This window comes from Monocercomonoides exilis (genome assembly GCF_001643675.1).
Source record: "Monocercomonoides exilis strain PA203 chromosome Unknown scaffold38-1042076, whole genome shotgun sequence".
In the NCBI taxonomy this organism is placed as follows: Eukaryota; Preaxostyla; order Oxymonadida; family Polymastigidae; genus Monocercomonoides; species Monocercomonoides exilis.
In genome coordinates, this window is record NW_027150583.1 from 112,969 (window position 1) to 134,580 (window position 21,612).

A 21,612-nucleotide genomic window follows, 5' to 3' on the forward strand; every position below is an offset into this window, starting at 1 on the left:
GAATGGGCTGATAAAGATTTAAGCCTTTTCAATCTCGATAAGGAGGAGTTCCGCCAGCAAAATGGACCAATTAGCGGGCTGTAAATTCCTGGGCAAATATTGTCATTTGCTGGAAACAAGCCCAAATGATTTGCAACGGTTCTACACGGAAGATGCAGAGAAAATTGTGTTTTTGGATGGAAAAACAAGCATCTGCAAAAGCCCTCAGCAAATTCTGCAAGCAAATGAATCATATACGAAATCTCAATTTCGGATAATTTCTTCGTCCTCAACAGCATTCATGAACTTTGTTTTTCTTCAATGTTCTGGATTTTGCATCGACCCAAATGCAATTTCGAGGTATTTCGCTCACAGCTTTGTCCTGCGACAGATAAGCCAAAAAAAGCAGAATTACCGCTTGTTCAGAGAGATTCTTCACTTGGTACCGATGAATCTGGTGAATGATGAAAAAGAATGTTTGCTTTTCTCGTGTTTTTCTTGAATTTATGCTTATGATTACCTTAAAAGTAATCAATATTTCTTTTGTTAGTCGCACTACAGCCGCATGATAATGCAATTGCTGCTGAAGAGAATAAAGAAAATTGTCATTTTCTTTCTCCTTCTGATGACAAATCAGAATTGGTATTAACACCTCCGTCTCCGAGCAGCTCGAGCCCCATTTCAACTACACCTCTGGATTCATGAGACAACTCACAAGAAGTTTCACCTGTTTTGAGCGATGATCTCGATCCTAATCCCTCAGCTGAATTATCTTCAACGTCACTTTTTCTTCTCAAAGACACGCCAAACCTCCCTGTATATTCTTGCGCTCTTTCATCTTCTCTTCCTTCTTCACATGAAGGCTATGCACTCCCGCCTGATTTGGCAGATGAGCCCGATTATTTCGGTAATCCTCGTCTTCATCACCCAGCCAACCACTCAGCTTCTCCTCTGTTGGACAGAATTTCAGAAGAATCACCTTCTTCCTCTTCGTCTACCTCTTCCATCTCTTCTTCTTCTTTTCCCATTTCTTCTCACTCTGTACTGTCAACATTATCTGCATTATCATCCATTTCGCTTCGTTCTGATTTGACTTCTCTTCATTCATCATCAGACTGTTCAACAACTTCTTCTTCGAATTCTGTTGATTCTGGTTATTCTTCATTCTCTTCTGGCCCATCTCTTCTCCCTTTCCTGTCTGCATTTGATGAAAACTCCCAAACTATTCCTGTTCCATCCATTCCTTCATCCTCTTTATCCTCTTCTTCTCCTCAAAGCAATGCGTCCTCATCTCGCTCTGCTGCTTCCTCTCCTTCGCTTCATTCCATCTTTCCTCTTTCTTCGTCTCCTTCTCCTTCTCCCCAGACTTCTCTTTCTCTTTCTCCTTCTTTGATTTTGCCTCCTCCACCTCCTCCTATTCATCTTCTGGAAAAAATACAGATGACATGCAGCCAAAATATGCCAACGCTGCATCCTTTTCAAGAAACAACTACTTCAAATTCAAGAATTTCTTCTTCCACTTCATCTTCATCTCCTTCGTCAACCTCCTGCTCCATTTCTTTTAATGCACAGCAAACTGTTCCATCTTCAACGACAACATTCTCATTATCCTTATCTCCAACTATGTCAATACACTCACATCCTTCATCATTTGCTTCACAGACTTCTTTCAACTCATTCTCCAGCCAACAACCAAGACTTCATTCTGCAACTGTTTTTCAGCCAAATTTTGGAATGTCTTCTTGCACTGTCATCAATTCTTCTTCATCTTCTTCATTTCCTTCTCTTCTCTCACATCCACAAGCAATTTAGCCAAACTCTTCAACATCTTCCTAATCCTCAACAACGGGTGATGAGCTGAGCCGCAAGATCTTCTTCAGGGCACCTGTTGGCTCGCGAAGGGCGAAGACAGAAGTGATGCGAGCAGCACTTGATGATTTTCTGAGGAAGCTCTATCCAGCAGTGTACGAGGCGTTTGACGCAGAGGTTGAGAGGATGCTGTATGAGACGCAGAAGACGAGGATGTTTCTGGAGAGAATTGGAAGAGAAGGAGCGGAGAGATGTGAGGGAGAGATGAAGGAGATTGGAGAAGTCAATGAAGGAATTAGAATCAGAGATAAAGATGGAGATGGAAGAAGAGGAAGTGAGAAAGAAGAAAGGGAAAAAGAGGAGAGAGAAGAAAAAGAAGAAGAAAATGGAAAGTGGAATAATGAGGGGGAAATTTTTTGTGGAGCAGAGGTAGTTTCATATGTTGATGGTGGAAGAAATGTTGATGCAAATTCAAAAAGTGCAGAAAGAAGGGAAGAAGACAAAGAAGAAGATTATGCGAATGATGATAAGTTGAAGAGTAATGAAATCTTCCTCGAAAATGCAGTGAAAACAGAAAAAGAAAAAGAAGATTATGAAGAATCATTTGTTAATCCAGATAATCCTCAATCCTTTTGCTTTGTACCATGCCTTTCATCTACAACATCTTTTTCTGTCTCTTCATCATCTCAATCAGCATCTTGTGAGACAGATGCTGTTTTATCTTCCTCAGCAATCACTCCAGTCGACTCTGAAGTTACTGTTTGCAGGCAGAGGAAAAAGCGCCAAATGGGAATAATTCGCTTCCATCTCATTCTTCTGCATCTGCTCTCCCCATTTCAGCATGCTCTTTCCCACCTAAACTTTCTCCAATGCTTTTTGCTCCTTCATTGAATTTGTCACCATCATCAACTCCTTCTTCTTCTTCTTCTTCGACTTCCTGTTCCATCCGCTCCCCGCTGATTGAGCGTGTGTTTGTTGCATGCCAATCTGATTGTCACGATGCGACACAGCTCAACTGCACAATGGCTTTTCGACAAGGTGAAGCAGGTGTGTTTGAACGGAATTCTATTCCATCTGGAGCACATGATGACGACAAAGCAGGGATCGAAGGAATACAAGAACAAGAATAAAAAGAAGAAGAAGAAGAATATGTTGGAAGAAAACAGAGGCCTGCTGCAAAAAATGGGGAAGGAGGAGATGATTGTGAAGAGCATGTGTGGAACGGAGGAAGCAGAAAGGATGACAGATGCAATGGATCAGATAAGTTCGGTGAATTTGCAGCGCAACAGCACTTTTCCTTCGGAACCAATCACATTATCGAAATCACATGTAAATGCATGTTCAAATGAACATGACATCACTCACAATTCCATTTCAAATTCCGCTTCTTCTTCTTTTCTTCAAATTAATCTCCCTCCTTCCATTTCCAGCAGCTACCAAAACGGTCTTTTGCAAAACTCAACAATCAGTTCATTTGCACTTCCCGGTACATGTATGTGTATTCTCCCTTCTACCGCACATTCACAGCAATCCTTGTCCATTGGTTTGACAAACAATTCTCTTTTGTTTTCTTCTCATTCACAGACATTATTGTCACCATCATCTAATTCTTCATTAATCGCTCAATCTCCTTTGCTTCCGCAAAGTTCTACTGTTTTTCAGCCTTTTCCTTTTCATCGATCTCAGCAGAATGTTCATTTGTTGTGAATGGAGATTTGTCCTCTCTCACATTATATATGTCTTGCTTTTCAGTTGTTTTTTCGATCTATTTTCGTGAAATTCTGGTTCTTTCATGAAAATTTATTGATTTTTTTATCTTTGCAATATGTATTCTTTTTGATAAAAAAATAATCTATTTTTTGAAATGAAACAACAAAGTCAATTTATTCAGTGTGCATTTTTCTTTTCTGTTGTTTTGAAAATTGCGATTAAAAAGACTTCGAATGTTCATGATAAACTATTATTCTTTTGTTTTTGTTTAATACTGTTTTTGCAGAAGGCGTCTGTTTTATGAAAACAAACTTTTGAATTGCAACTTTTCGTTTGTTGTAATCTTTGTTTTTTCTGTTTTCTATTCATTTGCCATTTTGGCTTATAAGCACATGAAATAGTTTTTTCGTATGCTATTTTTATCTTTTAGCATCCCAGTTTTTATTTGTGCAGTCAATTAAAAATGCATTTTACAAATAGTTGTCTGATTTCTTTTTTTATTTTCACTTCTGAGCGTTTATTTGCTTTCTTTGCTATCAATATTTCGTTTCAGTTCAATACTTTTTCAATGCACTGTTTTCTTTTACATTTTTGTTATTGTTTTTGTTAATTTCTGTTCTGCTTATTGTCTTATGCAGCATCGTTTTTTAACAAATGTGGTAAGTGTTTGTTTTGTTTAATTCAAAGACAATTTGTTCATCTGGCGAATGAAATGACCTTGTGGAAAAGTGGTTTATGTGGATATGTTTGTGTATTCATTGCTTCATACAGATCATTATTTTCAACATCTTCATTGTATTGTTTGCATGTTCTTTTCTTTTTATCTAATAATAATCTCAACAAGATGAGCCAGGCAGTTTTTGATTTTTCTGTTTAAAACTCTATCTTTTATTTGGAATTAAAAAAAAAACTAAACTGACTTTTGTTGTGTTTGATCATCATCAAATTTTCTGTTTGCTCAAAGACGTGTCGCTATTTGAGGAAAGTGACAAAGGCGATTTTCGCGTTCCAACAATTTGTTCAAGCATTTGTGCTCCTTTCATGTTTTCTTTGCCAACAGCAGGGAATTGACCATCCGATCCAGAGGCAGAAGACGTCGAAGCGGTTCGTTCTCCCATCATTGACTTCGGTGAATACAATGAAAATTATTTGTCCATTTTCGAATCAGTTGAAGATCCTCCTCCAGAAAGCATTGGAGAGCTCAACACTTCTGTTTTCGATTGCAGTTCTGGTGCGCTTATTGTCAGAGGAGTCTTCTTTTTCTGCTGGGACTCCATTGATGCTCGCCTCGTCAACAACGAATTCAAGTTGATTTCTGAAAGATTATTGCTCCTTGGATTTGAAGTGTGAAGAGAATTCCACTTGTCGCTCTTCGAATTATTGCTTTGAATGCTTTCTCCATTCTCTTCATGAGCAGATGCCAAGCCAGCATCTTCCCAGTGATCGATTTTGTTGCTGTAGAGGCTGTCAAAAGACATCATTTCATGATGATCTTTTAACTCGATATTTTTTGTGAACTCATCCTCTTCATCTTCTTCTCTCAGAAGCCTGCGAATAACACTTTGCATCTTATTCTTCGGCACATCAAGCATCGTTTGATATGCCCTCATCCAGTTCTTAACCGCTCTTTAGGTGAAATAGATAAAAACTGAAACCTGCAAAACAGTTAGAGGTTTGAGCAACAATGAAATAATGCACACAACAGCTGCAATTTTTTCATCGCACTGCTTGTTCAAAATTTCAAGAAATAAATGATTGCTCTCTTTGCGCCATACAATATTGGCGCTGGGCAGTTGAACGTCAAATACTGAATGTTTGACATGTAATCAGGATCTTGTGGTCGGGAAGATATGTTCGAAAGATAAAGATGGCGCGTCATCAGTGAAATAGTCGCAAGAACCTCCAACATCGATGTCGAGTGCAGTATTTGGTCTTTGGTGTCCAACACTTCGCCCACACTTCCATCTGGCTGAGTTTCGTTCTTTGTCGTAATTATGAAAAAATCCGTGCTGATGTCAGCTGTCTCCCAGATCTCCATGCTTGACGTCGACTGGTGAATATCGCCGAGTATTGTGGCCAAATTGTCTGACGTCTCCTCAAGCATCTTCAGCAGATCCTTCTTCTGAATCATTTCTGACGGCCAACTGTCGAAAACAGGCGGATCGGTGAAGTTGTATCTCTGATCATACACACAAATAAGTTGTATCCGATCGTCGCTGAGCGGGCTGTGTGGGACGACAAGTCACACTCGTTCCTCAGAATATCCAGATTGTTCTGATACGAATTCGTCATTTTTAATTCCTCCTTCTCAAACGATCATAAATGAAGAATGCGTTTTCCCAGCGATCAATTGCCATAATTTTATATCTGATAATTTGAAAAAAATGGCGATTGTTGATGAAAGCAATTAATATGTCGAGCCGCAATTAGCGCCCATATCCAACGTGTCATTGGTGAAGTGAATATTAATAAACAATTAAAATTTGCCTTTTTTTGTCAGTTAGTGGACAGTGGTGAATTGATCAACTGAAGAGTGAACCACAATTATTTTTCAATCAGAAAAAATTCTCCGGAATCAATGTTGGAAATCCAGCGATAACTTTGATGGGAATATAGTCACCTGTTAATCAATGAAGAAGTTGTGAACTTTCTTTCCTTTGTGTTTGTGTTTTGAAAGGGATTAATTTTGTGAATGATTTTTCAAGTTTCGTGTGTGGAAAAGGATTTCCTTGAGATTTACTTCGATTTTCTGCCTTTGCTGGACATAAATGTGTCGTGAAAACGCAAGGTGATAAAACAATTGAAGTTCACTTTTTGAATTGTATTATATATGATATATCGGGCAAATATCGTTATCCTTTAATTTGCAAGAATGAATGATGACAGCAGAATAATAAGAAGCCACAAAGAGCCATCTGAGTATCAAGTTCCGCTGCCACTTCTGAAAAAGTGCGTCATGAAGCGTTCACGGAAACACAGAAAAATGGGGTAATTTTGTCACTCATTCGCGCGAAAGCTCTTCTTCAAAGAAGCAGTTTGCTTTATTCCTCAAAGTCTTTTTGCTCATGAACAATTTTGAACCATTTTGAACAGAGATGCAAGGATTTGAAGAATTCCAGTGGAGGGAAAAGAGAATCCAAATGCAGTAAAAAGATGAGATTTGCAAAAAAAACAGCCAATTCCAACAAATCATTTTCCTGAAGAAGATCAGGAGAATGAAAACGCATATTTTCTGAGGAAAACGACTGAAATCAAGACTTTAATCAGAAAAAGATAACATAAGCCCATGTACAAATTAAATCAACTCTCTCATTTTCATTCGAGAGAATGAAGAATAACACTGCAAAGCTATGGAATGCTGGAAATGCGGTCAACAAACCAAACTTGAATAGGACACATGCAGAAGCGGTTGAATAATGCAAAGGCATTCACATTTGCTGGCTTCATCCAATGTTTCCGAATCGAAAACGGAGTTCCAAGGAAGAAAAAGCTATTTAGGAAGATTCACTTCAATTTCTATGCAACAAGTTCTCGGTGAAGCAGACTTGGGCACAAAATGTGTCAAAAAAAGGTGGTGAATGCTGAGTAGAGCAGAGATAAGCGAAAAAGATGAGGTACAGAATGAGCCAAGTTGATGTGGTGTGTGAGGAGCAATTTTTCAGCGAAGTTTCAATAAGAGCAACTGAACGCGGCTGTCAACGAACAATAGAATTTCATTTTCACTTTTGAAAAAGCCAATGTTTGTGACTGAAAAAGAGCGAAGGCTGCAGAGAGTGGTGGAGAAAGAGAGGAGAAGCAGAGTTTGAGCTTTCTTGATTGAAGCAGAATTGAAAGGAACGGTCTGAACGAATAAAAACCGGTGAAATTGTTATAATTATTAACATTCACCAAAAGATTCAAAAGTTTACACTTTCAAATCTGATGCATCTATTTCATATGAAACAGCCAAGATATCTCGTATATTTGATATTATTGATATGATTAAAATGATTGAAATGATGAATGGATCGTTTGAATGAGCTCTCTCATTGTGCAGTGAGAGATGCACAGAATAATCCATCCAAATGAGCTGACTGTGAAGCAGATGGAATGAAAGTGGAGGCAAGAGAAAAATAGAACAGTCACAGAGGCAGAAGAAAATTTATATATGAGAAAAAATGAAGAGGAAGAAGAGAAGTTGCACATGAATCCATCATTCAATCATCGTAAATGTCTGAAGAATTCACGGAGAGACTTTTAATTTCTTTGTATTGGTGTTTCCAACAGAAGAATTTAAATTGGCCTCGATGACGTTGGTCCTAATGACAATAATTGCAAATGACGATAAGATTATTGTGACTTCATCATAAAAATCGCAGAATAATGAGAAACAGAAAATGTGCTCATCGAAGATAATGACGCTGTCTTTGAGGCATTCTGAGAGAGTCATGTGAGAAATGATTTGAAAAGGCAGAGTTTTCTTCTGATGATTGCTCCGTTTAAAAAACAGAAGGATTGAGGAGAAAATTCGAAAGGACATTCATTTTTTAAATGTTCTTGTTTCAAGATGTGGTCAGTGAGTTAAAAGAAGAACTTTCGAGTTTGGTCAAAGAAGATTGGATTCGTGCAAAAGGAAGTCTTGGACAAAGAATCAGAATGTCTTTCGCTTTCTTCATTCTTTTTGTTCGGCATTAGAATTGTCAGATTTATTTCTTCCGGATTCTTTGGAAAATTGAAGAAAAGTGTAATTGGTTTGCTTACTCTTGAATGCCGCTCATTGCAATTGTTCTTTTTGAATTTCTCATCGAATCACCATTCAAATGAAATAAAAAGGATTTTTCAAGTGAAAAGCATTTGATCAGTCTCAAACGAAAATGCTTGTTTCAGTTATTGTTGATGCTCCACCAATCATGAAACGCGCATCTTTGGTGGTTGAGATAGCCTTTAAGCATTTGTGTAATTTGCTTATTTCGAGATGAAACAAGTTTGTTGTATCGTTCTGTATTTTGCTCTATTTTTGCTTTGAATCGCCAGTTCTTTCTGATTATTGATTTATCAATTCCTTCATTTTCAATAATCTCATGAGTCATCTTGGAAATAAAGGTCAGACAAGAAAATGACTAATATAAAATGCATGGCGAACAAATAATCTGTGTTCTTTTCTTTGAACTTTATTCGCTTTGATAAAAGAATGAATAATTCTTTTCGTTTTTTGTAATTAGGTTGTTCGAAAGTTATCATTCTCTCTTCAGTCAATTTCAATTTTTTGTGAAATTTATTTGCTCAACTCCAAACCAAGTTTGAATGCGAATCATGCAACAAAAAGAAAAAAAAAATGTTTAATTTTTCTTCTTGATTTCCTGTTGGTTTGATCAAAGAGAAACAAAAACATTTGCTTTTCTGTCCTTTTCCATCCAAGATCACTGGCTTTGGCGAACATTCTTTTTTTCACACTAATTATTATAAAGCGAAGCAATTGGTTTTGAGTTTGTTATTTTTTCATTTTACAGAGCTATCAACGAAGTTTCAATTTGTCTTTTATTTCGTTAAGCGACGAAAAATATAGAACAATTTGAGAAATTATTGCTATGAATAATATGAGCTCATATAATGCTGATGAGTACACTGGGGCAATTCTGGAGTTGTCCAGAAAAGAAAAGTTTTCTAGTTTGAAAACATTCATTTGAATTTTCTGATTATAATGATAATTTTGCTTTGAAGAATTATTTTCTGAACTTGAAAGATGCAACGAAGATGCTCAGGAGCAGAAAATAGTTGAATTGAATGAAATAATTGATGAAATGAATGAAGAATTATTTAAATCCGTTTTTGCGAAAGATCTTTTGTACAAAATACTCCAAATGATTGATGAAAATAAGCTGCCTTTGGTAAATGCTATTTTGTTGATGAAGAACATCGGGTATAACAATGTCACAAGAAATTTTAGGAGATTGAGGTTTTATTTATCTTCGCAGAGTTTCATAATTGATAAGATGATTTCTGAAGAAGAGAAAAAAAAAGAAGGGAAAAATGAAAAGCTTCTTGTAGACCTTTGCGAATGCTATTTTTTTCTCAGTTACGACTTCACTTCGGAAATGCTTTCTATTTGTGTGCCTCGTCTTCTGAAAGCTGCAATGAACAAGGAGGAAAGCAAAGGATCACAAAAAGAAGTGGAAATTGCATTATTGGCTTTGAGCTGCATAAGTGAAAATCGTGTATGAGTGTTTATGTTTTTCTTTTGATGTTATTATAATATTTTTTATGTTTTCAGAAAGTGCCTGAAGAACTGTGTTTGAATGAAATCAGAGAGATCATCAAATATCATCAGAAGCATCACAACCTAACATCACTTGCTTATCAGTCTGCTTGGCAGTTTTTGATTTGCAGATTGTTCTATGATAGAAGCTTGGAAGATGTTATTTTGAATAAACTGCAGTTTGAGAGAGAAGCAATTTCAGAACTGGAAGAGCTGACGAAATGCATTGATTGGAAGAAAAATGAAGATAAATTGAAGGAAATGGAAGAAGAAAATCTTTTGGAGAAATGGATCACAACTCTGAATATTTATTTTAAAGAGTGCCAAATACAAAAAAAAGAGCATGTCGTTCTCATTGAGTGCATTATTCAGATACTTCAAGCAGCAAAGGATAATCACAGAGAAATTGAGGAGAGATGCACTAAATTACTGAGATCTGTATCTTATAACGCTACTGTGGAGATTGAGGATTTGTTGAAAAGTGGAGCTGTATATATGGCTTTGGTAGAAATTGTCCGATTTGATTTTATGAAAACATCAGTTGAGGATTATTTGCAATTTTTCGAAAATATTTGTGAAAGGTTGAAGAAGGTGAATAAAAAAGAAAACGAAGAAACAAAACGAAAAGAAACGAAAAGAAAGGTGTTTGACAGGTTGGAAGAAGAAGGATATGAAGATGGCATTATCAGTTTGCGTTATTGTTTTTTTAAAGGGATATTTGGTGGTTATGTTTCGATTCAATATATTGAAGATTATTTTGTTCATTGCTGATTCAATGGCTTAAAAATTCATTTCATTTGTTTGTGATATCGCAACACCTCACCATGAACATATGAATTGCGAAACATAATCTTCTCCTTTTGAATGAACTGTTGCAATTTGAATGAAATCAAGATTTTTGAAATGAACAACCGTGTTTCATGAACTTTTTTCTTTGAAGAAGAACAAACTTCCTCTTCAAAAGATATATTTCCAATTCAAAATGAGAAAAGATAATTATAGTTAATAATTTCTTGTAATCGTTGTATTTTTTCGAGTATTTTTTCATTCATGATGGAACAATTTTTGTCACTTCCATCAGTCACCAAACTTTTCAAGTCAAAAGTCAGTTCCTAACATAGATACACGTTGCAACTCATTTTTTTCTAGAACCTCATTGAGATAAAATATTCAATTTAATCTCGAACGGAATAATGATTTCGAAAAGGATCAATCGTTTTGAAGACTCTGTTGGCATTTATCAAAAGCATTAAGAAAAAAAATCCACAAATAAAATTTTTTTTCACCTGTTCAAAATTTTTTTCGAAAAAATTCTTGACATAAGCAATGGCTGAACTATATCTCTTCATTTGTCAAAAAGCAGGAGTGAATTAAAAAATGTGATTTATTGATTTGGGACAAAATATCACTTCAGGCATTTTCATAGAAATATTTTGCACTGTGAATAAACCTTGAGTGATCAAAAATTCAAAAAAAATGGGTTCATTTTTTGAAACACGTGTGAGATTCCTAAACACTTTGTGAAATATTTCTGTGATTCATGTCTACAGATTATGAAAGTCTGATTTATTTTAAAATCTGAAAAAGTTTTCAAAGTTATGAGCTGTTCAAAAATTTGCACAAAGTGCAATAAAAGATTGAAAGTCCGTATTTTCTTCTATTTGAGAATTCTTGTTGTTGTATGTCGGGAATTTCAATGTTAGTGAGGGAAAAAATTATCGATGAATTTCCAACAATTCACTATTTGATAAACATTTTTATTATTCAAATTATTTTCATTCGCATCGTTTGATTCTTTTTTTCATAAGTTGAAAACCATTATCGAATACTTATTCATTAACACAGATTTCAACAAAAAAGATAATATTTTCACATTCATTATTTAAGTGTTTCTTTTTGATGTCATGTGAACTCTTTCTCAATCGTTCAATTGGTGAAATTGAAAGATAATACAGCATATGAAACTCGAATGTGGCAACGCATCAATAACTCTTATTCATTTCTTCAACTTGAAAGAACACAAAAATTGCATAAGAATTCACAACTCGATAATCCATTTGATGTCAAGGAAAATTCTTTTTGATAATGTCACAAGGACTTCGACCTTTTTTCCGAAAATCATTTGATATCAAATTAATAACCTATTTGTTGCTTGAGTCCAACAATAATTTGTATTCTTTTATTCATTTTCCAAATATAAAAGGATTTTTAGGAGATAATAAATATATTTTTTAAACATCTTTTTTCCAAACTATTTTTTTTATGTGGTTTTGTTCAAATACAAAGTTGCACTTCTTTGTTGTTAAAGATCTTTAATTTTTCGCATCATCAATCTTTCAAAATGAATAAAATAGGTAATTGCACAATATACAACAGGCTTGGATATTTCATGAAAAGGTTTATTGAGAAATTATATAAACACACACACGATTATTAACGAATAATTTTATGCGGAAACTCATTTAAAAATAAAAATGAAATCAGCACTTGCAAATTTATATCATGGGAATAATCATATTTTTTGATCAACACATTTTCAAAATAACAATTGTTTTCAATGGAAATGGAAGATCATGAAATGAAAATACACATACTTAACAAGATGTTCCATATTGCTAACGAAACATGGGATTGGTTTCAAAGGGACGTTTTGGATGTATGATTCAAAGAGTGCAGAAAATGCAAAAGAGAAATGTCTTTGTACAAGAGAAATCTTAACACAAGACAATGGAGATGTTTCCGATGAAACAAAACAATAAGTTAACTATCAGGCTTATCCATTGAAAAACAAAAAGTGGGATTAAACAAAATCATGCATATCTTGTTATTCAAATGAATAAAATTATCAATAACACAAACTTCTCTTCTTCTTGGAATTCATAGAAATACTGCACGTTTTTTTTTCTTTGGCTACAGCTTCCATGTCCAAAATGGAAGCAAATTCATTCGAATGCCTTGGCGTCTGTATTCAATCGCAGAAATAGACGATGCGATTTTGCTCAAAAGGAAATTTCACAAAGGTCGTTTGAAAAAGCAAATTTGGTTAATTGGAGCAGTTCAGAGAAATGCTGAAGGAAAACAATGGAAAAACTTTATCGTTTGTGAACGAAATAGGAAAAAAACACTCTATAACATATCATCAAAGCCAATATTTTGCCTGGAACAGCAATACATAGCGAAGAATGGAAAGTATATGCCTCTCTGGAAGAGATATGGTGTGTGCATAAAACTGTTTGCTGCAAGAATCACTTTCTTGATCCAGAAAGCGAGATTTGAACGAAAATGATTGAAAACATTTTGAGTAAGTTTCGTAGTGAAATGCCAAAAAATGATATTGGAGAAAAATTTATTGACGATTATACATTCTCATTTGGGGGGAAATACTGATTTTCAAGCTTTTTTTGCTCTTAGCACTAAAAAATTGCTTCACTTATGACTTTGTTTCACTCACTCAGATTTAAAAATAAATTTGATTTTCATATCTGAAAGCAGGCACCATTGAAATCAAATCATAAAGTTTTGTCACATTTCACGTATGTCAAAAAATGGATAGATTTTTATTGTATTTATTGATTAAAAAAAGTCAATGAAAAGTGCATAATTTTTCAATTAAAATGCCTGAAGTTAAAAATTCTTCCCCATTTGTTTTTGGCAAGACAAGATAGCTATCATTTGTTGAAACAGTCAAAGCTATTTGCAGATACAAACAAAAAGAATTTATTGAAGAAGAGGAGGAGGACAATGAAGAAGAAGATGATGATGATGAAGACGTTCCTGTTTTGTCAACTGAAGACGAGGCAACTTCTGATGATTCTTTGGAGTAAGTGATAGGGCTGAGCATTCTGAATATGAGCCAGAATAAACGAAAAACAATTTCTTTCACTCATCATTATTTATTCGCATCATTCGTTTCACAATGAATACAAAAAACCTATATTTTTTTCTTTTTCTTTAGGAAAATTGGATTTTGATCATATTTTTGAAATGAAAAAATAACACGTTTCCGCAAGAAATCTGAAAAAAACATTGCACGAGAATGAAATAATATATGGGTGATTCTTTTTGAAAAGTCGCAAATATTTAATTTTCTACAGATCAAAATTTTCATATTTTGCTCAAAGTCCTTTAAACATTCATCAAACTTCACCAAAATGGAATCTATTACTTGATAATGCTATTTCAAGCATTCTTGAGAAGTTTTGTGAGCTGAAACAGAAATTTGAGCAAAATATGAAAATTTTGATCTGTAGAAAATTAAACATTTGCGACTTTTCAAAAAGAATCACCCATATCTTGTATTTATATATTTATCAGAATTTCAAACGGTCGTATATTGTGCAATAACCATCAAATATTTTTTATTGTTTAAATATTCATTCTCAAGCTAATAAAACAAAATTCAAATGCCTGATTTTCCATATTTTTTCTGAGTTCCTATCTTTTGGAAATGAATTTTGTTCGTGAAATCCAAGAAATAATTTGTAAGAAAATTATGATAAATTTTCTGAAGATAAATTGTGAGCTTTGATCGAATAACTTGAAATTACAAAATCCAACAAACTTTATAACAGCATAAAGAATTTATTTAGAAGAAAAAGAAAAAGAAAAAAAAAAATTGTTTTGAAGCAAACAAAATTGAAACAAAAATTGCGAAAAACACTTTCTCTCAATTATTAAACAGAGATGAAGTTTGGATGCAAAACTTTAAGTTGCTTTCTCTTCTCCTTTTCTCAGACCAATTCTTTCTGATTGTTTTGCCAGGCACTCCAAAAGTTTGAAGATCTTCCATTTTCTGCTTCTTGTCGAAAGTGATTGAAATGATTGCAAATGACAGCAGCAAAGCTTTCAACACAGCTCGAGTCATCTTCTGTTGCATTTGCCATCAGCAGATGAAGGAGACAATGAAAGAGATGATGAATGAAGAGGAAGAGGAAGAGGAGGAGGAGGAGGAAGAAGAAGAAGAAATAGACTGAACAGAAGATAAGTTCATTGTGTAATGCGTGCTGATTGTCATTTTCTGTGGTTATTTTGCTTGAGATGAGATTGCAATGACAGAAGATGAAAAGCTGTTGAATGGAAAAGAAGATGCAGTCGATGAATTTGTTGGATAAAAAAAAGACACGAAAAAAGAATATGTTTCTTTTCTTTTCTTTTCTTTTTTTCCATCTCAGAAAATGGAATGAATATTAATGCTGATGCAAAGAAGAGAGAAGCATCATCACCCATTTTGTGAAAGAATCATTCCAAGTCAGAGCACAGGAATCGACTTGATACGCACAGCGAAGAGTGCCAATCAGCATTCACTCATTGCTTTCTGGCGGATAACAAACAAACAGAAAGGCAATAAAATAAAACTAAACAAAACAAAACAAAAATAAAATGATAGAAAATAAAGTTTGCATTTGAAAGAGCTATTCAATGAAAGAACGGCAGCTTTGCAGCAAAGTGTCGCTGTTGTCTATCTGCTGTGCTAGCAAGCTGATATAAACAGCAAAAACAGTCATTTTCTTTTTTCCGTTGAAATGCTCATCTTCATTTGTCATTTGAGCAACTGAAATGCAAATTGCATCTCTGATAGATCACTTGGCACATCTGTTATCCTGTTTCATTGAAATGTTTGCTGCATTTGTCCTTTCCCTCCGAATGACAGCACAGAAAATTCAACTGCTTTCTTCTTTGCTCAGCAACTTGAATATCACTCGTTTCAGACTTCACAGACGCACATTTGAATTTATCAAAATTGAAACTGAGGATAAAAAGGTCATAATTACCAAGCACTTCAATATCCAACAGAACAGTTATCGTGTTCACCGCATTGCGAATGCGTTGTAATAGCAAATATTTCACAGCTGTAAATTCGATGTTGGAGCTGCGTCGATTGAAATGATTTGCAATGCGACAATTATTGAATAGAAAACAGGTTATTTTCAATCAAGTTGAATTCGTTTCCCATCTGCTCTGGAAAATAACTCCAAAAAAGAGCAGTAAAACATTTAAATATGAAATTTCCGTTTGCGAACTTGTATCAGAAGAATAAACCAACTTTTTTGCAACTCCTTGAACACATTTGGCGAAAGAATGCGCCCATAAGCAGCCGTAGTGCAGCTGAATTGCAAAATTCCTTGAATAAAGCAAATTATTTCTGAAGAAAAAATGCTTCGAGGAGAAGCAAAATCAACGCTTCAAGAAAAATGATTATATCAAAAAATATGACTTTTCAGATGTCCGAGGAAAATTGATAACAACCGAAGGAAGATGGGGAAAATGACGATTTTCACATGTTTTCTTCATTAACATTTTGTTTGATTTTGAATGAAAAATGAATCAGAGCAACAAAAATGAAATAAAAAGGTTCAAACTTTCAAAATACCCGAGGTGGTTTTCTCGAAATCTTTATGGAAAATAAATACTAAGAAAAGTTTATCAAAAAAAGTCCTCAAATTAACTGAAATCATTGTTGAAATCGAGTCATTTTATTTTTCTAACAATGAATATAAAAATATGGTAAACAGAATCAGAAAACACAAAAAACATCGAACCCATCATATAATAAGACATGTTGTAGGTAAATGAGTTCTTTTGTTGTTTTGATCAATCAGTGAATAATTGAAATATTTGAATTGTTAGAAAAATCAAATCATGCTTGTGCAGTGTGTATCTGTGATATTTGTTGCATTTTCTGTTTTGTCGCAAACAACAGATCCAGCGAATACGGCGACAACTGTGTTTGTCAAAAGCGGGGCAACAGGGGGAAATGGAAAGACATTTGATTCACCTGTTGGAAGTTTGAAAGGAGCGTATGACTTGCTTGCAGAAACAAGCAATCAAATGTTTACCATTAAAGTTATCAAAGGCGATGCCCTTAAAGCTGAAGCAATAACATTCGATAAGTCAACAGGAATCACGATTGAAGGAATAACTAATGCAGATGGAACAAACGAAAAAGTTGAGATAGATTGCGATGCAAAATCATATTGTAATCTGTTTGAGTGCAAACAAATTGTGATGTTCAAATATTTAATATTCGACTTCCCAACAACGCTGGTACCGTATGGCTGTGGATTGAGAACAAATGCCGGCCCATTCGCGCTTATTCATGCTGTGGCAGGAACAGAAAATGAAGCAGGATCAGCTTTTCTACGGATTGAAAACTGTGACTTTGTTCGACCAACAACAGGAGAAGTTGAAATTCATCTTGTGAAAGTGAGTGCAGGATCATTTGCTATGGATACTGTTGAGTGCACTGATGAAACGAATACTGCAACATTTACAGAAACACCATTTTTGGTGGATGGAGCAGCAAGAGTTTCATTGGCATCATTGAATTTAAGAAAGATTACATCAAGTTCAAATTCTGTGGTGAAAATCTCAAGTACAAATAAAATTGAGATTTCATTGGACTATTGCACTTTCACAGGATGCGTTTCAAGCGGTACAACAACAGCAACAAGTGGAGCATTATATGTTGAAAGCGTCTCAGCAGACAGCATATTTTGGATAAGAAATACAGGCCCAACAACATTCACCACATGCACCTGCGAAAATGGAAAATCAGGAGGAATCTATTTGAAGATGACGGGAATTTGGGAAGCGAGCAGATTGAGTTGGCCAGCAACAAAAGAGAATTTGGTATTCACTGGTTGTGCTGTAGGAGAATGGGATTCAATCAAGAACACAGGATTGTATTTGGATGTGCCAGTGAGCCTTCATGAGGAGATAGCAGCAGCTATGAAGCGAAGTTTTGCAGCCGATTACATATGTGCATTTCATTTGTGGTTTGTTGCAGCAAAAGGAGCAGATGGAAATGATGTCGATTTCACATCAACATATTTTGATCCTCAGCTGTCACCTCCAAACATAACCTGTGTATATGCGAAGAATGGGGGACGTGGCAATGGTCTGACAAAGGAAGAGCCGATAGGCAGTTTGAAAGATGCATATGAGAAATTAGCGGAAGGAAAAACCGAACTTAATATTTCCGTGTTGAAGGGTTCAGGTGCTTTGAAAGCAGAAGTTGTGACATTTAGCAAAGCCAGAAATATGAGCATTAGAGGATTTTCAGCAAACGGGGGATATAATGAAACAGTTGCAATAGATTGCAATATTCAGTCAGAGCACGATCTGTTCACATGTGAGCATTTTGTTCATTTTGAAAGATTGGCTTTCCAGTTTCCAGCAACTTTGGACAGGAATCAGGCTGGCAGCACAACGACAGATGATGCAGGATTTGCGTTGATTGCAACTGGTTATAATTCTGAATGCATTCACTTGGAACGTGTTAGCTTTGTCCGTCCACTATTTGGAGATATTCCCGTGAAGATACATCTTGTGAAGGCGACACATGGTGATATTCATATGTTTAATGTTGAATGTTTGGATGACAGCAATTGCGTCACATTTGCTGTGTCACCATTTTTATTTGCTGGTGCAGGTCCCTTATTAATGTCAAGCATTACCATATTATTTCTCGATATAAGTAATTTCTTTGTAAACAATTTTGCCTCATTGATCCGAGCTAACTATGTGGATTTTGATATTCACTATTCAAATATTCTCTCTGCGCAAATTCGTGAAAGTGGAGGAACTTTGCTGAATATTGAGAACAGCAATATTTCGCTGAGTTCAATAAATATGATTGGCTCAAGCAATTTAGCAGCAGGAACGAAAGCGGCTGAGAATGAGAATTATGAAGAAAACGGGAAAGAAGAAGAAGAACATTTGAGCTGCCAATTTGAGAGAGCAGCTTTTTCCTTTAAGAATTGCACAACAAATATCTCTTATGTCATATTTACAAATTCGTCTTTTGGAGCTTTGAAAGTGGTTGAAGGGAAAACAGTTCTTGATGACGTTTCGTTTGTGGGCAACGCAACAGACTCAGCAAATTATATTTCAGTGCAGCGGAACGTTTTGTGTGAGAGGGGCGAGCTTGAAATCCGTTCATATATCGATGAGACTGGCAGAAGAGATCCAGATCGTCTGGGCGAAGGGGAGTATCTGGAAATGTGGATGCAGAGCAATCAATGCACTGTCAGAGGGATTTTCGACTCGACAAGAGACGAAGGCTGCCATCTTGCTGAAGAAGAGCTGAGGGAATTTCCTCAAAAAGTGTATCTGTTCTGCCGGCCACATATTTCGGGGAATGTTCGGAGCGAAGACGAAGAAGACATTTCTGTTCATTTCACTGGAAGGAATCTTCTTCCGTGTCTCGTGTCGTTCGAGTGCTGGGGGATGGATGCGTCGAATGCAACAGCCGAAAAGCAGGTGACCCGGATGCCGTTTTGGAGGAGCACTTTTGAGCAGGCGGAGGAAGTTGTGGTGGAAGTGCGGAAGAGTCAGCTGCTGTCTCTGTTTGGCGGAACAGAAATGCAGATTTATGTTCGGGCAGTGCTGAAGCTGAGAGAAGACACGATTTCTGGGGAGGATGGGAGTGGAGGCTGTGTTGTGAAGACAGAATGCGTTCTTGTGCAGAACATGTCAGGCTCAGCGAGGGGAAGCGGCGAGGGCAGCGCAGAACAGCCGAAGCAGTTTGCTTGGTGGATTGTTGTTGTGGCTGTTGGTGGTGTGGCGATTGCTGTTGTGGCAGTGTATGCGATTCTGGTTGTGGTTCAGAAGAAGCAGAGGAAGAAGAAGAGGGGATCAAAGGAGTGGATCGATATTGGAGAGGAAGATGAGACGGATGAGAAAGAAGAGGCAGATGAAAAGAGAGAGAAACAGGAGGTGCTTAAAGAAGAAGGCAGAATGATGAGAAATCCAGTGATGGAGGCACATTCAGAGCGAAATGTGCAGCCTGTTCCAATTTATGATCTTGGAGCAACAACTCAATCAGTTTTCGTGCTGAAGTCAGAGGCAGAAGAGAATGAAGGCAACTTCTTGAAAAATAAGCAAATGAATAACACAGAAAATGAAAAGCATTTGAAAGAGTCGATGAAACAACAGAGTGGCAGAGCTTGTGATGATGAGCATTGCAGAAGCCAAACATCAAAAGCAACCAAGGCAGTTGAATTTTTGAAGCCGAATTGGGAAAACGGAGCAAATTCATTCAGAAGCAATTTGTCGAGTGCTGCTCTTCTTTCGAATGAAAATGCATCAATCACACAACACTTGAACAGCATGCCAGGCAGATTGAATGAATCAGCAGTTCATTTTGAGCAAAGAGCAGAAAATGAAATGTTGGGAGATTCATTTGTTGAAGACATTGTGAGGCAGATTTTGCCTTCGTCGACTGCTTCGTGTGAGTGGAATGAAGGCGGATGGCAAGCAAATGGATTGGCAGTGCATTCAGCAGGAGTTGTTGCAGAAGGAAACATTTTGCATCAGCTGTCATACAGTGAAATGGATGAAAGGGGAATGGTCTATGAGAATGTCAATGAAACAGCAACAAGGCAGAAAGAGAAAAATAAGGGGAAGAAGGGGAAAAGAAGGAAAGGGAAAAAACAAAAACATTTGAAAGCAAATGATGAACATGAAAATGAAGAAGAAGAAGAAGAAAATGATGAGATGGAAGAAGAAGAAGAACAGACAACGAAAAAGAGAAAGAAGAAGAAGAAGAAGAAAGCAAAGAAATGTGAAAGAACTGAAGAGGAAGAGGAAAATGAAGAAGAAGAAGAAGGAAATGAAGAAAACGAAATGTTGGATGATTTGTAACAGCAGAAATGTTGTGAATTGGGAATGAAAGGGAATGGTGTTTTTGAGCAACGCGTGTTGAATTTTGTCTGTCTTTTCCATCTTCTCCTGCTGTTTGTTGTGTTTCATCGAAAAGTGAGCAATTACCCAAAAAGCTGGCTTTGTTGAATGAAGAAGAACAGAATCTTTTGAAAAAGGAAGGAAAAGTGTTATTAAATTTTTTGCTTGACAAAAACATTCTGTGAATTGGAGAAAAAGAAGAGCTTTGAAGCAATTCAGAAGAATATTACGAAAAAGGAGAGAAATTCGAGGAAAGAGAGAATAAATTTAACAACAAAAGATTCAAAGCCAAAGGGATCATTCGAGAAGAATGAGAATTCTATCGGGTAGAACGAAAAGTTTCAATTGGCCAATCATTTGATCTGTTTGAGCTGTTGTTTTTGTGGAATTCAGAAAATTTATTGAACTTTCATTCAAAAAAAGTGAGTTTTATTCGATTTCCTCCAACAAATCATATCTTCTTCCATAAATTTTAACAGCTTTCATTTTCTTTTCTTTTTTGAAGTATTTTCGTGTTTCTTTTGAAGAAACCAACTTTTATATGTTGAGCAGCTGAAGTTGAGCATTTTCTATGTTTTTTCTGATATGTATTACAATACTGTTTTCTTTTGTGAAATATGATATTCTTAACAGAATTGATTTATATGAAATATGTGTGATTTTTCGTTTGTGCTTTTTTCGTTGTTGGACATATTTTGAAATTCTTCTGTTTTATTCATCTTCAATTTTGTGCGCTTTTTCATTTTCATTCGTTTTTTAAAAGTTAAATGAGCATTTTATCGGAATTGAAGATTTTTATTTTTGTAGTTGGAACAAATGAGCCAGGTTGTGATTTCATTTGAAATTGTCTTGTTTCATGCTTTCTATCAAGATTCTTGTGCTGTGTTTTATTTGTCTGATTAAACATTTCTTTTATTTGTATGTTTTCAACTCCAATTTTTTGTCAATAATTATTTCTATATGTTTATGAAGATTGAGCATTAATGAAGTTAAATGTTTCTCTGCTTCCACTTCAACTTCAAAGTAATTTTCTTTTTTCTTTTTTCTTTTTTTGACAATTTTTATTGATGTTTTATTGCAAGCATTATTGTTGTTCACTATTGAAAAAGTCAATTCACATTTGGTTAGTTTTCTTTCGTGTTGAATTTGCATTTCTTGCTCTTTTCGATTTCAATTTACAATTAATTTACAAAAAA

The 21,612-nt window shown here is 35.5% G+C and overlaps 4 protein-coding genes across 4 annotated transcripts; 3 read left to right on the forward strand and 1 right to left on the reverse strand.

The window, feature by feature from the left end:
• Window positions 1-280: 280 nt before the first annotated feature.
• MONOS_2874 (uncharacterized protein) lies at window positions 281-2,918 on the forward strand (the record flags this gene model as incomplete). Its single annotated transcript, XM_067872826.1, has 5 exons — window positions 281-289; window positions 355-436; window positions 701-1,692; window positions 1,837-2,547; window positions 2,799-2,918. The coding sequence occupies 5 exons, from the start codon at window positions 281-283 to the stop codon at window positions 2,916-2,918; spliced, it is 1,914 nt and encodes a 637-aa protein (XP_067723127.1).
• Window positions 2,919-4,643: 1,725 nt separating this feature from the next.
• Window positions 4,644-5,629, reverse strand: MONOS_2873 (uncharacterized protein; the record flags this gene model as incomplete). The annotated part of the gene is made up of 2 exons (XM_067872825.1): window positions 4,644-5,124; window positions 5,274-5,629. 2 exons carry the CDS (start codon window positions 5,627-5,629, stop codon window positions 4,644-4,646), a joined length of 837 nt encoding a protein of 278 aa, XP_067723128.1.
• Window positions 5,630-8,851: 3,222 nt separating this feature from the next.
• Window positions 8,852-10,823, forward strand: MONOS_17939 (uncharacterized protein). Its single transcript, XM_067870909.1, has 4 exons — window positions 8,852-8,963; window positions 9,029-9,144; window positions 9,199-9,692; window positions 9,749-10,823. Exons 2-4 carry the CDS (start codon window positions 9,066-9,068, stop codon window positions 10,502-10,504), a joined length of 1,329 nt encoding a protein of 442 aa, XP_067723129.1. The 5' UTR covers window positions 8,852-8,963; window positions 9,029-9,065; the 3' UTR covers window positions 10,505-10,823.
• A 5,549-nt stretch (window positions 10,824-16,372) lies between these two features.
• Window positions 16,373-20,652, forward strand: MONOS_2872 (uncharacterized protein; the record flags this gene model as incomplete). Its single annotated transcript, XM_067872824.1, has 1 exon — window positions 16,373-20,652. The coding sequence occupies one exon, from the start codon at window positions 16,373-16,375 to the stop codon at window positions 20,375-20,377; it is 4,005 nt and encodes a 1,334-aa protein (XP_067723130.1). The 3' UTR covers window positions 20,378-20,652.
• Between the last annotated feature and the right edge of the window lie 960 nt (window positions 20,653-21,612).

Coding starts and splice junctions, on each gene's coding strand:
- MONOS_17939 (XM_067870909.1), top strand. CDS start 9,066: ATGAATAATATGAGCTCATATAATGCTGATGAGTACACTGGGGCAATT. Junction 9,145..9,198: donor CAGAAAAGAAAAGTTTTCTA/GTTTGAAAACAT, acceptor TTTGCTTTGAAG/AATTATTTTCTGAACTTGAA. Junction 9,693..9,748: donor GCTGCATAAGTGAAAATCGT/GTATGAGTGTTT, acceptor TTATGTTTTCAG/AAAGTGCCTGAAGAACTGTG.